Source organism: Phaethon aethereus (assembly GCF_964289735.1).
Source record: "Phaethon aethereus genome assembly, chromosome: 3".
Taxonomy (NCBI): domain Eukaryota; kingdom Metazoa; phylum Chordata; class Aves; order Phaethontiformes; family Phaethontidae; genus Phaethon; species Phaethon aethereus.
The window spans coordinates 68,524,553-68,542,054 of record NC_138576.1 but is presented as its reverse complement, the minus strand read 5'-3'; the positions used below and the strand labels follow the sequence as shown (position 1 = coordinate 68,542,054).

The 17,502-nt window shown below is 37.8% G+C and overlaps 1 protein-coding gene across 1 annotated transcript in view; it reads right to left on the bottom strand.

Annotated features, from left to right (window-relative positions):
- Positions 1-14,479, bottom strand: part of ADGRG6 (adhesion G protein-coupled receptor G6) — a gene marked incomplete at its 3' end in the record, with an annotated part of 106,650 nt that extends 92,171 nt beyond the window's left edge. The window contains exon 1 of the mRNA XM_081998398.1: positions 14,379-14,479. Coding sequence (XP_081854524.1) covers positions 14,379-14,478 — 100 coding nt within the window. The 5' untranslated portion in view covers position 14,479. The remainder of the gene's footprint in view (positions 1-14,378) is intronic.
- Positions 14,480-17,502: the final 3,023 nt, after the last annotated feature.

The following is a 17,502-nucleotide window of genomic DNA, read 5'->3' as shown; positions in this document are numbered from 1 at the left end:
AAATAAAAAATTGAAAAGGCGAAAAAAAAAAAGTCTTAGAAGTAATAGTAACATGTAGAAGTTTTACAACAGAATACCTCTCTGTTCCTTTTCTTTTTCATGATGAAATAATACGTTCTGGTGTTACATAGGTTGTACAGAACCAGGTTGCTATTGTTCTAACTGCTGGGTCATTCAAAGGCCACAATAAATAATTAAATTAAAAGGAAAGTTCTTCTACTCCTGAGGAAATTGCTTCACAGTGAAGTGGCTTGATTACTCCAATCACTGTCAATCTCAGCTTCCTTAAACAGTCTCAAAAATAACGGTGGAGAACATCCTGATTAAGTGAAAACGAATGAAACGAGAAAAATAAGTAAATAACATTTTGTTAACAAGGCTTTCTGCTCTGCATCTGGGTTAAATTAAAACTCTAAGTAAGCATCTTTAACAGTAATTGTATCTGTATTTGCAAATACACACACATCCCGATGTTATAAACCACTCCCAGCAACACGCAGACACCATTAGGGTTGCACAATGAAGGACTCTTAAAGTCTGAGAAATGCCAGAGTTAACCTTCCTCTGGCCTTTGTGCATAAATAATTGAAAAAAAATCTTCAATTACATAATCACACACTGCTGGTTTTGCAGGACCTCATTCAGTGCACAGGAAGGACAAATCCCATGCAGTAAGCAACTTTTCAGTAGACTGCTTTACCTCCATTCTTTGATGTGTGACCCGCAGCCTTGCAGCAATTCCAGTCCTCTCCTGAGACAGAATCACTGATTTCCTTGTGAGCGCTTCTGTGGTGTTCATTAGTGCAACACTTGAATGTTTCTCCAACAGTTATTAATCAAAAGCTTACAATATGACTATGAGGGAAGAAGTATTCTTACTTCATTTTATAGAAGGGGACTTGGGGAATATCAAGACCAGAATCTGACATTAGGTGTCTAATTTCAGACACGTGGGACCTCATTTATTCACGATTTGTGCCACTGTATAGAGGTTAATATAATCACGGTTCCTATTCACTTCAGCTGCAATTATAGATGCAAATCACTCTATAGCTTCAAATTAATGTGTCTCATTTTCCGTGCCGAAAGACAGCCATGAAAATCATTTGCTCTGCAGCCCCTAGCAGCCCAGAGTCGGAGACAGCATTTAGTTTTCTATCACATCATTCAATTGTCCTAGCCATGAGACCCTCTTGAAATACAATGCCTCATTTAGCATACATGTTCTAGCTCTGGCCACACATTAAGCAAAGGCCTAAAATCCATGTCTGTTTTCAGCCTCATAGCATCTCCACTCCGTACAAAGCTGGTGGCCAATGACAAAAAGCAGGCGGCTTTGTAATTAAAACCTCCATCATCCTGGTGGATGTGAAAATGGAAAATTCCATAGGCAACCTGAATTCTTCAGTTCTGTTATTTCCAAATTATTGAATTGCCACCTCTCCAGCATTAGTATTTACTTTATAGTATATTCTCCCTATGGCTTTCTTCTGTTATCTAAAATAAGTCAAACTTTGAAAAGCGCCATTGTGTGACAATCAAAGGAAGCCTACACTAGTGGTTTATGCCTTTATTTCCACCACAGAGGTCTCCCGACATTTCAACAAAAGTAGTAGCAAGTGCTGATTCTAGATTATCATTCCTGTTTCTGTTCACTAGCTGACTCCCAATCTTCTCCTCACCTCCACGTAAGACAGGAAATGATTGGAAAGTAAACAATAAAAAAATTTTTAAAAGTCTTATTCTTTGTCAGAATTGGTAGGAATGAAGGGTTGCGTTACTTTAAAGCAGTAACAGACAAGTAAAGAGTCATTTAATAGCATGTGAAATTTCAGAAATAAATGTATTGTGTCATAATTAATAAAGATAAATTACAGGGAAATGGCAAAGCCTATATGTAATTGGAAGCATGGATATTCATTCAAACCTCTCATACAGTTGCTGATAAAAAGGTGTTCACAACAAAAAACATTATTCATTCAAGTCTCATACAGATATATTTTTCCATGACGAGAGCAGCCCATACTCAAGGACATAATTTATATAAAGTGTGGACAAAGGCTCTGTGCTGTTGGGCTAGACTTAGAAATCTGTCAGCGCTCACAGACAGTACAGGAGATCTGCCTGCACAATCCAAATATACACGTTAATGTGTTTCCATATGAATATTTGTCTTTAACCTGTTCCAAAAGTTTAGCTCAACATTTTCCTGTGTTAAAGTTTAAGTTACATCATAAAGGTGTAATGTTTTATAGACATTTGTCAGTCCTTTTTTTTCACGTATAATTTATATTAATTGTATTTTTAAAGCAGTGCCAAAGAAGAAGTCAAGTACATTATTGATGGCAGTACACAAGCACAGGGTAATGGCCAATCCTACAAGCAGATGGTATCTTTCCAGTGAGATATGATGATGCTAACGAGTACTAGTTTATTTATGAAAGATCACATCACATGGAGAAAAATAATGAAATACCACCATTATTACTATTTAGCAATTATATGATAACTTTAAGGGGACAACCCTCATGGAGTTGCATTGTAACTTTGAAAACATAGCAGGTAAATTGCTAATCTTACTGAAAACTCTGTGTAATATACACCATAACACCAGGAAACATCCATATAGGAACATATTCACTAGATCTGTGTTTAGACTGAGCATATTGGTCTTTGGTGTTTTTCATAATTGTTGACAAATGGATGAGTATAGCCCAACAATGGTATCTAATGACGCAGATTTTCTCCCTGCATTGCAGGTAACTCTTTTTTGAATGTATGGACTACCTTGGCTACTTGCATAGCATTTGATTATTATGATATTTGTATACATACTTCTAAGTCCACACTTCAACACTACAAGTTTCAGGAAGAATGATATAAAAGGACTAATGAGGACTGTTTATGAGAACTATTGTAAGGGCCAATATAAAAAAAACTGAACTACAAACATAAAGACAACTAAATTACGACAAACTATAAGGAACAGATTGCAAGTACCACAGAAGAGCTTCTTGGAAATAAAAAAAAAGCTTCCTTTAATTTTCACCAACTGCTTTTAAGTAATTTATGCTTGTGACTCACAAATTTAATGTTTTGATGACCAAATTCTAGTTTAACACCTTTTTTGTTTTTAAAATATGCAAGTTTATTTTCCATTCTGCTGTCATTGTATCATTCCTTACAATGAATTCTGAAAGGAAAGCTAATAGAAATCTAATGTGAAATACCATGAATTGCTGAAAGACCAGATTTATTTTTTTTTTTTAGTTGGGCCTGATCCCTGATAATAGATGTTTTTTCAGATTTTCACATATTTCAAGTAAATAAACACAATAGCTGATTAAGATAAGAAGCACTGCAGACCTCACCCTAAAGATTAAAACTCTGGCCAGGCTGAGCTGTCTTCTCAGTAGAAACACACACACTACAGTAAAATATGAGGAAAGCTCAAAAAAACTATCATGCCACTATAATCAAAAGCAATCAATTTAAAGAGAAAAAAGAAAGCTTTCCTCTCTGTGTCAGGATTAAAAACCAGGCAGATTATGGATGGATGGGTAGGTAGAAACAGGAGTGGATGTCTGGACACATGATTGTTCAATAACTTGCTCTGCCAGTTAAAAAAAAATCCCCAACAGGATGCAAAGAACTTAGCTGAGAAGAGGGTGATAGAGCAAAAATGCTGTCTTCTCCTCGGCTCAGTTTTTGGAATTGCTGATAATGCTCGTTTCCCACTGAATCTCTGGGAATCTGAGGTGCTCCAAGCCTGCAAATGGTACAGAGCCCTGCCTAAAGCATGAAGAGTGCTGGAAGAAAAAAAAATTTTCAGTATCAGTCCTTCCAGGAGAGTTTGTGCATTTGAGCTTTTTGCTGGAGCTCAAGTCAATTCTTAAGTACCAAATCAGGATTCACATGACACGGGGATTACACAGACAAAAAGCAGAATACAAAACCCTCTTCCATTTCAAGCGTTACTGGGTGAGATCACAGTAATCTGCAGACAAAAACCACACAAGTTACAACATATAATCGCTGCCAAGCATACACAGCAGCTCTTCTTTCACTTTTTCCTTTCCGAGCACCGAACAGCAATGCCGCAGCACCACGCAAGTTAAATCTGTTAAAGGCACGGGGCAGAACTTCGGCTTCCTCTGACGTAACAACACTCTTTGGCCAAGACACCAACTTCCAAAGAGTTTCTATTTGGACATTTGGGGAGGGATTTTCCAAAATGCTCAAAGGTGATGTATCTTGGCTCCTATTCAAGGGGACAGTAAAACTTGCACTGACTTTGGTGGGACCCAGTAAAATCAATGTTATGCAATCCAGTTAAAAATGGAGGAACCACCAGACTATACAGAGCTGAACATTTACTGAAGAGTTTCTTCATATCTTATTCCAAAACCTATGCAAAACTATTTCAAGGTTAAAGCAGATCTGTCTCAACTTCACCATTCCTAAGCATAAAAAAGCAAATGGCATGGTTGCTATGACTTTATTTTATTATTTTTCAATCATGTTGTTAGTAAGAGTTATTTTTCTTTACTTTCTTGCAAAAAAACTTTTTATTTAAGAAAATTCTTTTCAGAAATAAGATGTTAAAATTTTAAAATTAACATTGTAATTTTATCCTTCAAATTTAGAATATTTATTACATTAGAAAACTGATTAAGATGATAAAGCTATTGAAAACAATAGCTTTAAAAAATGGACTCTTCTCAGATACATTTCTGGCATCTGATACATTCCATTGCTATAGAAGGTGCTATTCAGAAAAGGTTTATCCAGCCAAACACAAGAAAATGGGCAATTTTTTTCCTAAGATCGTGGGTTCAGCTATTGATTATCTAATTCAACTGCCAGTCACTCAATTCTGATATGCTATAAACAATATAGAACAACTTCACATACTTTTGTTAAGGGTAGTACTCAAAGGAGTCAGTAACTACAAGAGTTGCCTAAAAGAGAATACTTGTATCACATACATCAACAGTGCTGACAACAGGGGGAAGAAAACCACCCCAAACTAAAGACTAAGCCAGACAAATATTATTTGCAGGTAACTTCTAAGTTACTAGTGTTTGGCAAAGGATTTAGAAACCACACATGTGGTATTGCCCACATATGAAAAATACACACAGATTTTATTAGAGGGAGACTGTATACAGGGAGAGATGTTTGCCTTTTTAATCCTCAGTACCATCTTCTGATCGCCACATGGCACCAGGGAGACAAATTCATTATTGTACCAATGCTAATTCTACCATTTTGACTTCCACTTAGACCCTTCTGGGAACATGGAAGGGTTAAATGCAATTCATTCGTAACGCAGTGAAATAACCACTTAACAGAAGACTAATTCCCCATATGCAGAGACAGAGAGGGGGAAGCCCTGACTGGTGGCACTGCTGCTACACAGCGTCTTTGCCACTTCCAGTGGCAAGATTTTAGCAGAAGCATACCCTGTTCAAAACAAGATAAAAAAACCCCCAGACATCATGGAAACAATATACTGCCAAAACCGCACAGGTCAAAGAAAAACGCCTACATTTTATAAACCGGTTATATAATAAAAGTTGTAACCAGAGCAGCTGGTGCGCACAGCACATCTGATGTACCAGGCTCACACATGGAAGGGAGGGGGCTCATAGTTTTTATAGTTACACTTCCTTTAAATATTTTTATCAGTCAAACAATATTTTGTTTTTTAAAAACCCCACAACTTCTGCTTATTCTACGAACGATGCCTTTGTTCAACACCAGCATTTCACCCTTTTATTTTTGTATGTACATTACAGATGCGGTTTCTTGGAACATAACAATTCTTTAAACCAAAGTTAAAATCCAAGATGAGTTGAATACAATTTGGGCAATTTGTTGTTCAGAATATTGGATAGGTGGACACTCACACTCAGCATGAAACCTCTTAGTTATTTTAGATTTCAGTACAAAAAGACACAATATTAACGTTCCTTTGTGTATGTTTAATGACTCAGCAGGCAAGGCGATTTCAGCATTCCCGGTATACTTCCAATTTCTCTAAAGAACACTATGCTATATGATTAACATACTTTGGAATTGGAAAATATTTAGACACAGAATTAGAAGAAAAAACAGTAGAAGATTTAGAATTTAAACCCACTTAGAAGCCTGTAAATTCAAGACCATGAGAAACAAACCTACTTCCCCTCACTCCTCACACCACAAAACAAAACGAACAAAAAAAAAAAAAAAAAAATCAGAGGACTGTGTCACTTGTACAAATGCCTCTGAGATAACTTCAACCATGAGGTCTTTTTCTCCACCTAAAAAGCAAGTTCTGACAAAAAAAAAATGACTTCAGCTTCATAGTATGGATTTGTCACTGCACAGCTCTTAATGAGAAGAGCTGTGAGAAGCCAGACCATGCATGTGAACAGAACAAACTCTGTTCAAGACAGGGAGTTGCAGTTTTCTGTCTGACACCCATTAAGAAGCATATTCATGAGGGAAAAAGTTGGAATTGGAAAAACTCTGATCGCATTGTCTCCTTTCAAAAATTAGATTAGCTGTGTGATGATCTTTTCACCGATCTACACTGTTCTGCAAGGGCTAGCTCTTCCAGTTATTTAGCCCTGAAAAAAGCAGTTGTTTTACAGTGTACTGCAAGACAGTTAGACTGCTTTGGGGATATCCAGAAAACAAGTGGTTTCAAGAGTGGGAACTAACATTCTGCCACTCTTCAACTGAGCAAAAGATTTTCGAACACACGCTTTTTCAGTCTACAAGAACTTTCAGAAAATATGTACTGTGAAAATATGCCATACTGACACTTCTGTAGAATATTAAGCATGTTACATCTCAATTGATATAACTGTAGTTTTGGAGTATTGAGCAATCTGAGTTACCACTGCGGTGGCCTCTCTTGTCGAAAGTGACTATTTGCTACGCTGGAATTTGGACAAACCAGTAAATAACTGAAAAGATGTTGAGAAATTACCAAAGGGGAAATTCACAGAATGGGAATTGGTGAGCATGTGTTCGGGGGCTGAAATCTTGAGGACAATTAGCAAAATTTTTTTCAGCTAACAAATTGAAAACAGCCAACACACTGCTCAAGCTGCTGTTGTCCCAGTAGCACAGACAATAGGGTAAAAACTACAAAATGAAAGCTGAGAAAAAAAGGAATACAAGTTCATAGTGGTATCAAAAAATAATGACTGGAAATGGGTTTAGAGTGACAAGTGGCTTGATTCTTCAAGAGAAAGCCGGCAAAATGAACTAGTGTGAATGATACCCAGAGGTCTGACCACATAAGCAGAACCCTAACTGTGAATTATGCACTTAATTTTCCTGTACTGCAGCAGGAGTTAGAGCCTACTCTGTCATTTACAGGAACTGAGCAGACCAGTGAGCACTGAACCCAGACAAAACAAGAGGTGATTCTGAAAGCTCTGCCTTCCCTTGATATGAGTGCCTCAAGTATTATATTTAGGGCAGGAAAAGTAGTTCTGGTTCAGTGAGTCACAGTAAGGGATGTACTTCTCTGATGTAAGTTATCATTATCACACTAATATTTTAGCTAAGAAAATGTTTACAGTCTATAGCTGAGATACTTTAGTTTCCTCTCATGGGAGAGAAATTTTTTCTTCCACTATGAGTGGAAGAAATTCTGAAGCAGTACGGGTGAACTGTTTAATCAGAGGTATTTCTATACACAATTTTAACAAGGAATGTGATTTTCCAGGTGGGTTTTCTTATTTCTCAGTACCTTACTAAATTGTAGCTAAAATTCCTTCATTTCATTTTTTCGAATCCTTGTAAAGTAAAAGTCATGTGTGTTTTTCTTCATTTTAGTATTGTCCATACATAAACCACAGGGTAAGTATATCTATCTCAGACATCTCTGTGCTGTGGTTGTAACAAAAATGCAAATGTTAACATTGCAATTATCAGACAGTGATAACTGGGGCTTTGATCTAGTGAACATTTACATGTTACACTTTATGCAAATCACTTGATCAATCTCATTAACTAAACAAATCCAATATTCTAGCAAAACAGTCATGGGCATAACAATATCATCCAAAATCTGCAGGATCACCACTTCTTATTAAATGAAAAACGTGGACTTTACAGTAGTAATCATTTATTTCCAAAAGGTTCACTGGTATATGAAATCAACCATATTAATTACTCTGTATTCACTGTAATACATACTAAAATGCAAGTCACAGGACTGCTAGATTTATGTGTAAGGAACTTTTACATGGAAAACTGTTCTATCCCTAGCTAAGACTTTCACTTAATGATGCAACATTTCTCACACTACTAATCCACAAGAGAAAAAAGTGACATTCTCAAAGACTTAAGTCTTCTAGTGAGAGATTTTCTTCTAAAATGTTCATTCACTTTACCGAAAGCAACCAACAAATACCATAAAGAATGAATTTCTTTACATAATAACCTCTACCAGAAGCAGCCTTTTGTAAAGCACAGTCCACTTGGCCACAAGTCATTTTGGGGTTATTGTGGGATATACCACTGAGCTAGATACCTTTATTGTCTGTTGTCATAAACAATATTGACAATGAGGCAAATTATCATTTGGCTATGTTTTCAATTTTTAACAGTGAACAGAAAAAAAACGAGGCAAAAATAAATCATCAACAGATTCTAGAAATGTACAGGTCATGAAGATACGCCCTTTGGTGAAAGGTATATTCCTTCTTTAAAGGTATATTCTTTAGAGAAAGGTACATTATTTAGCCTATCTTTAATAAAGGTGCAGAGACCCTCTAAGACGAAGGCCTAGTCAGGTCTGAATTTCTGCGATGTTTGACCACATTCCATTTGGTTTGGCCAAAGGTGCATATCAGAGGGGGGGTGGAAATCACGGTGCTTTTAAGACAATATTGTTATGGTTAATGCGATGCGGTCCAAACACTTTAGGGAAAAGGATTATCAGCACCGTCAAAAAAATTATAGCTAGAAAAGTAAATAGAGGTAATGAGAGGCAGCTTCCTGTGAAATTCATTCCAACAGTGATTTAGTTTTACTTTAGCAAACTGTCAACTAAAGGAAATACAAGAAAGCCAACTAGCAACTTCTTCTTTGCAAGATTTATATGAACGTAAATTCTAAACACATGCCTCAAGCCATCAGAAATTTAGATATTAAACAGAACACAAAGGATTGCTTTAGATTTGTTTTGCTTAAGCTACATTAAAATATAAAAGACGACTTACAGAGAAAGGGGAAAGGATAAAAATACTTTGGAGCTATTCATTAAATACCCAGATTCCTTCCAACTAATCTCTCAACCACACATGAGGTATGCATGCCTGCATAAGGAAAGAGACCGCCAGACTGAATACGTTTTTCAAACTTTTCAGGTTTTCTGAGTTTTTCCATGATGTTTAGAAACGTGAATTTCCATGCCTGAGCCAGGGACAACACCGAGTCACATCCACCCTGCTCCGCAATCGTACACATGCGCCTGTTCCCACCCCGGGGACGCCACGGGAGAAGCTCCGCACAGCGCCGGTAGTGACGCCGTAAAATCACGCCCTGCCTCGCTGCTGGCCGCGAGGGCTGCGCTGACTGACGGGCTTAACGCCTTGGCACTCCGGTTCTTGCTGCGCACGCGGTAAGAAAGGGGAAGATAAGCGAACGTGCTGACAACCCTTTCACCATTTGCTCGGCGACAGCATCTTTGGCCCTCGTCTGGGGTAGGCAGTCTCGGATCCGTGGTGAAAAAACACACCTCCTTACTCGGGCTGCTGGCGGTACAACCCAGCCCGTTTTCCGAGACGGCGATGTGACCGACTCTCGCTGCTGGCACGGCTGGCACTGGCGGTACTTCCACCACACCCCCTCCCCATCTCTCCGCAGGCTCCGGAGCCTGCAGGGTCACTCTGAAACTCCCCCATGCATAAGAGAGGGCTTTGATCCCTCCTTTTCCCACACAGGCCCGAGGAAGGAGCACAACCGACAAAGATGATCCTATACTAGAGGCCCTTACGAGCCATGAGGGTGAAGGACCTGCTTTCGGATTTGTTCTTTGCTCTCACCTCTCTTTTTTCTTGGTGAATTAAAAGCAGCACAGATTTTTTGCTTTGAACCACCACTAAAAATACGAAATTAAAATTTCAGGGACTGCAACAGAATCGAAATTTCCTCTTTGGTGAGCTTCTGGGGATTGATTAAAGACCTTTGAGAACATGGAAATGTGACTACAGACACCGATACACGTTACTGCTGGATGAACGAAAGGACAAATGCTCACTCTAGCATTAGCTACAGTCATAGTAATCCTGTGATAATGGCAGTATGGGGCAAAACGCAGAAATAGTGTAATAACAATTGTAGATGTATGCGTGGCTTTATTAAAATAAATATTTTCCACATCCTGAATAAAACTAAATACGGTTGCATAGTAGTCAAAATTTAAAACGCCTATTGACTTTTATGCAATTATGTATATATTGATGACAGAAGAAGATAAAAACTCTTATGAAGATGTTGTGATCTCCTCAAAGTGTGCAAGTGTTCATGGAAGTCCAGTACTGACAAGACACTTGAAAAATAGATTGGAAAGTAACTATGCAAACTGGAATCTGCTCTTAAGGTCACCAAAAAACCTCCAGTTCTGCTCCTGGGTTACGACATAGATCCTAGACAAAACCAACAGATAGAAAAATGTCTAATGTTTAAATATTGTACTGTGAGAGCAGAAAAGCCAAAAAGCAAGGGGAGATTAAACTGAACACTTTTTGTGACGTTACATGTGCCTGAAGCAACCGATTTTTACTTTACATACTAAACTGCTGCTTCCTTATTTCAAATAAAAATGAGGCCATTGCAACAGGACAAACACCAACATAGTTTTATAGACACAGCAAAAGCACCATCATATTCTGAGAAATGTAATTTCCAAGGGATCTCCTCATTTCCCAGATTTTGAATCAAGACAGATTCTATAGGGCAAAGACTAAGGAGCTAAGTCCTGTAGTCTTTGCCCTAGATTCTGTAGGGCAAAGACTACAGGAACTAGGGAACTTTGGAAATCATCTAATCTTATTTCTCATCCCCAAGGGAAGAGGGCTATAGATTTAAAGCACTTTTGGCAGGTATTACTATACATTTTCAAGGACTGAGATTCCCCAGTCTTCCTTGGCAACCTATTCCACTGCTATCTATACCTTCTGATGAGATTTCCTCCCCTCATTTATCTTGCTGTAATTTAAACCCATTCTTTTTGCCCTTTCAACTGTCCAGAAAGATCAGTCTATTCCTTCCCACTGCAGCTATCTCTTTAAATACTCGAAATTATTATGCATTCCCCCTTCTGCCTACTCTAGACCAAAATTTCTTAGTTCCTTCTGTCTGCCCTCATTAGTTATGTTTTCCAGAACTCTGTTCACTCTTTTTGTTCTCTTTTGGTCTCTCTGAAACCAATGAAATGTACATACAAACAAGAAGTTAGGAATGTCTGAATCTCAGATAAAAGCAGACTTAACTAATTCTGTTTAAAACACCACCATTCTAACACCTCAGCTTCTGTACAGTGTGTTGACTGGAAGATAGGCAAGCTGTTTACAAGGGAGGCAAGACATACACTCATCGATATAGGCAGGGAAACTGAGGCACAGCTAAATGACTCACTCAAGGCCATCAGGGACATCTACCCTAGACGGGAATGGAAACCTGTCAATTTGCTTACTCCATGTCACAAGACACGACCTGAAGCCAGTCTGCCAAAACAGTTAAGGCTGCTGAGATTTTAAGTAAAGTACATATTATACTTTTATAATGTATTTTTTGTTCTTATAATTTCTTTCTCTCTTTCTGTGTTAAGTGTCAGAGTCCATCCACTGATTCCTCTGAGGTATCAGACCTATAGTTTGGGATTACCCTCCACTGCTGCACCTGCTTGGCAGTACCTTACTGCTCAGTTTGTGGCTAAACATTCTTTTCACGGACCATCCTGCTCCTGTTCTAAGTTTTCTGCTGTGTAATCCTCCTAAGCTTTGCTTCAGAAAGCAGGCCAAGTCCTGTAGTTCTTCTCAAGTTAAACTATAAAATTATTACTTTTGCTTTTTTTTCGATTTCACAGCATGACTGATATTTTTATCCTTAAGAATAGCCCCTTAAATAATCCATAATACCTGTATCTGACGATCTTAATTCCTCACTTGTATGCAACCTCCTCTAGGCAAAGCTTAATAAGCCCCAATAGGTTTCTAAGTTTACAGCTCACTAGCAAAGCTGGATGAATATCAGGTTTTTATGATATTTCTACTGTAACTTCAGTAAAACTTAAGGTGCCAGGGAGATTATGGATATCATATGAATCCACAGCCAAATTGACCATTACCTCTTAAGAACGCAAAATAAAAAAATGCAGGAACAGCTGTTTTTCCCACCTTGTCTGCCTTGCTCTGTTAAAAAGAACAGATGAAAAGACTCCATTTTGCAGCGTAACCTATGCTTTTACATCAACATAAAAAGAAACATGAACCCTGAGGGTCTACAGGCAAGTACTGCCAAATGACAGGTTGCTGTGAAGGTAAATGTCTCATTTTCATTTCAGTCGAGTATCAACAGCAGACTATCTATGATCTCTTTCACTGCTGAACAGCAAACGTTCGTCTGTTGAACCTGGGTGCTTCCAGTATACCTTATTTATCTGCTCATCATTCAGGAAGATAGGGAAATGTTTTTTTCCTATTTACTGGAAATTTTGAAGATTTCAAATATTTTCTAGTCAAAGCAAGAAAGAAAAAGCCCCCAGGGGCACTTATTTAAGATATGGAAGACTCAGGTTCGGGTCTCTGCTCTGATTTCCATCAGAGACCTGGTTCTGAGCCTTCTACATGCCAAATCAGTTCCTGAGAAAGGGACACGGACAGTAACTGTAATGGAGGAGACACAATTATCTGGAACACTTCACTGCTTTTACCAGCCCAATGGCACAAACCACTTCATTGCTGAAGTAGTTAGCCAGAGGTATCTATTATTTTGTAGAAGTGTATCTTGGAAGTTTGGCACGGGGCTTTTGACCCATCTGTTTGTTCAGTGCCAGCACAGGTAGCAACGGTTCGCTGCGATTAGCCAAACGCACAGACAAGCTCGTAGCTGGCTTTGCTCTCACAGCATGCTGGCTAGGACCTTCTGGATCATGGGACTCACTTTTGCTGTGTCACCTGCACTTTCAATAACTAAACTTTTATCAAGAGCAATTAGCAAAAACTAATGGTCTTTAGGTCTTAATGTTCTAGTCAGCAGATACCAGCCCACAGCAGCTGTGAATTAGAGCAGGTTTTGCTCTTTATGCTGAGGATGGCAGCTGCATGGCCCAAGAGCATATATGACACAGGGATACAAAGGCCAACTGAGCCATGGATAAGAGTTGGGTCATAAGTACATTTCTGGCTACACAATTTAATGGAAATGGAAAACACCTATTAAATTGACAAGAAGCTGGAAACTGCTACTGCACTTCTACTACATTGCTTTTTCTGTAAATAATAAACAATATTAAAGGCAGAAACTCTTTCTATATATAAAAAATCCCTTTTCCAATGGCAAGTCTGTAACAGCAAAACTGCCCATCTGATGTGGAATTAGCTGAGCACTACACGCTCCTCCAAAGTTTTCTTATGCTCCAGAATCAACTCCAGAGTTTTTTCCAGCAGGGCAGCTGGAGCTCCTACAATATTTTGCACTCTGGGGGTTAGGAAAAGACATTTAGTAAATGAAATCTCTTGTTCATATGTTTTCCTTAAACAGTCAGAATGTGTTACATTATTCTGTGCTCAAGTGTCACTACAGACCAAGATGATGTTAAGGTTAAACTGATTGTTCTTTACAGTGTATGATTGACTTATGTACATACAGCTTGCTGAGAAATGTTTCTATTACTTGAATCATAAAAGAGTGTAAAAATAATAAGCACACTACAATTATTTTACAGCTTTGAACTAGAGTGAAGGGTTACTGAATACATAGTCTACAGGCACAAACAGTGCTGTGGAAAATGGAAGAACTACGTGTTTTCTCACAGTTACTCAACAGCTGGAAGAAATTCAAAACACAGGTAGGTATTAACAAGGTAAAAGCAAAGGATAAGCAAAATGAAAGAATTCAAAGTACAAAGTCAAAGAAAAAAATAATAAGGAATAACAGCAAAATTATAAAAAAAACCAAAAAGAAAATTTGGCAATTGCAGAAAATATGACACCTATCAGATTACAACTGATAATTATAACACACCACTTTCATCAAAATATTATATTGTACATAATTCAGTCATATGTAATCATAATGCTTAGTCATCAAGACTTTGGCTCCTAGACCATTTATTTAAGCAAGATGATAATTTGCTGACTTACCTGCTTGCTGCATGCATATAATATATATGGTAAACAAGGAGAGACAGTGCTGCAGCTTCCATTTCCAGTGATAGCACCACATTTCACTTATATGAGACATCCTGTGGAAAAAAAGCGAGCAAGAATTCAGGGAGCTTTACAACAAGCCAAGAAAATGAGAAAATACTGTTTTAGTCAAAACTAGTAACTAGCAGTAAATAAAGTAGCACCTGAAAATTATGGATGGCCCTAGTGTTGCTTAAACAGAGAAAGAAGCCTCTACGCTTGCTAAAAAGGGTCAGAAATGATGGTCCTTAGACACCAAAGTGGAAGACTGGTCAGCACTGGGCTTCTAAGCAGATAGGTGTGGGTGGTATTTCAGTAAAAGAAACAATCAGCCCTATGGCGATAGTCTGAAAGGTGTAGGGTTTTTTTGGAGATTGCAAAGTTTTATTTTACCTATTTACATAATTTACATATACAAATGCTTTCATGCTGTTTAAAAAATATATATAACACATACATATTTGTTATTAACTACATAAAGATGGTATGTGAGAACTTACATCTGCCCTTAACCAGCCTTTCCATATTTTTCAGTGCTAATATTTTGATAGCTACAATATTTTCTGCTGACAACTTTAATGAAAATCATGAAGCTTTCATTGCTCATCTGTGCTGCCAGTGAAATCAGGGACATCTTTATTATTTAATAAAGCAAACACAACTATATAAAAATCTTTATTAGTTATAGTTTGAACTTCAAGTTTCCTTTGCCTTGACGCGTACAAGACATTTAATGGCTACACCAAAATATTCCCTCCACAGTGAGCAGAAGAAGAAGCAAGAAAGACTCTTAATAAATTTGGTCAGACTTTTATCCCTGTATCCAAAATGAATGGTGCTCCATTACACTCCTGTCTCATTTTATTCAACAAGTTAGCATCAAGCAAGTTGCTTACAAACAAGTAATGAAACACAACACATACTATTTTGACCAACTTTTTCCCCTCCTATTTGGCAATAACTGGCTTTCGTTCAGTAAGGTACTATCTACTTATATTGGGAGAAAAGCTCTGACAGAATTCCTAAAATATATCACAAATCTATTCCCAGCAACAGTATGTGAAGAACTACAAATGAATAGTCATGAAGAAACACCAATGAACATAAATGTCTTCCAGGTTAGTGCACAGTAAACACAGAAAAAGAGAAAGGTGTTTGGAATGGACACCAGTATGATTTACTGGGATGGAAATGTGAAAGAGGTAAGTGAATGAAAGTACAGAGTTCACACTCAGTGGCAAGAAAACCTAATTTTCTTAAACTTGGGAAAACAGTCGTCTTTCTGCTCCATAGACATTGCTGTGAACCTGCCAGTGAAACCGGGGGGCCAATGTAAATCCTTTCCCAGTATCAGCTTCTCTTTCTTCCCAAAGTGGAGTTCTGTAATGTAGACAAGCCAAACTTGATGCAGCAAGATAAAACATTGTAAAGGGACAACGAACGTTTCAGTTTTAAAAGTAGTAGTTCATCAAACCTCTCCGGTGGGCTAGATGCCAATGGGCCCAGGTAAATGGCACTTCAACAGACTCCTGCAATCAGTTAGGTTTCCCTTCAGTGCAGTGTTACACAGCACAACTATCTGATTACAAAAGAAGTTCAGTTCTTCAAGGGTAGTTGTATCACATTAGGAATTTGAAGCTGATTTATTTTTCTGAGATATTGTAAAGTCAAACTTAATAAGTGTTGAAGACAAGCACAGAAAACACTGGGCTCTGAAATACAAGAATCTCTTTGATGAAGCCAGACACACAAAATAACCAGATTATCAAACAATAGACTTATTGTCCTTTGACTTAATGACCCAAAAATCCCTATTAAAATCTCAGACAACAGAATGCTGAGGTTTGGGAACAGTTACTGTTCAATGTATATAATTCATAAATCTACAATGCTCTTAATATTAATTTAGAAAATTGACTTTGAACAGAAGTTCTTTTAAGACATGAAAACAGTTACATGCACGTGGAAACACATACAGCATGCATATATACTCACAGAGTGATGAAATGGAGATGCTGAGGAAAACAGCATGACATACCAGAGATACAGAAGAACATTGCTATTTCTAAAGAAGAGTTTGCAGCTACTGATGAGATGAATGCAAGCCTGCTGCATGATCTACCAATGCGAACCTGTAGAACTGGTCTCATCACTGTTTTTTGTTTGTTGGTTTGTTTTGAGCAAGCACAGTTATCAGACTAGGAAACAGTCACAAACAATTACTTATTAAGTCAGAAGAAATCGGTGTTGGTTTTCATCATATTGATACATTTTCTGTGTTACAGCAATCATCACTTGTGACATCTCTGTGAACTCAGCTGAAGTTTTTGCTCATTGAATACCTGGAGAATCCAAGACACAACTTTTGAGATACTAAAGGAAAAATAAAACGACAAGTCTCTACTGCCTAGGTCTGGAGTGACTCTACCCAGTCACACTGCCTTTAGTGCCTTTCTTAAAGAATCTGAGATTCTGCATTAGTCTCAGCAAGCTAGTTAATTAGGACAATTTCTATTTGTTAATGTTTACTTGCATTGAGGTAATGCTTACAAGCCAGTACTCCACAGTCTTACAGTCTGTTGCCTCATCCTTACTCTTCTAAAAAGCCCACGTCAAGAAAGATTTCAAGAACATGGATAATCAACAGCAAAGGAGAGCATAAATAAACAAGGCAGAAAGGAGTAATTATAAAGATTTTTCCCCAGAGAAAAAGGCTAGATAATTATACAATTGCTATAAAAAAATATACAATTCTCCATCAAAATAAACAAACATGTAAAAAATAGCAAAACCTGTCTCCTCCACTTACATACGCTACTGCTGAAGGACAAAGCAATTTTCTTTACACCACATCATCTCAGTTGACAAGAAAGAAAGGTTTATCGAACTCAAACAAGAATGACCACAGAAGCAGCACACTACCAAAACACTCCACTAATGCAGGCACCATGAGTCAGATCTGTTTCTTCTGGAGAGGACTTTTGAAGATCTATGCTACAAAGCATAATCTCCCGCTGATTGCTATAAATGAGTGCAGAAATAAGTTATTTACATGTTCTTGAGATCTTGCATAGACAAA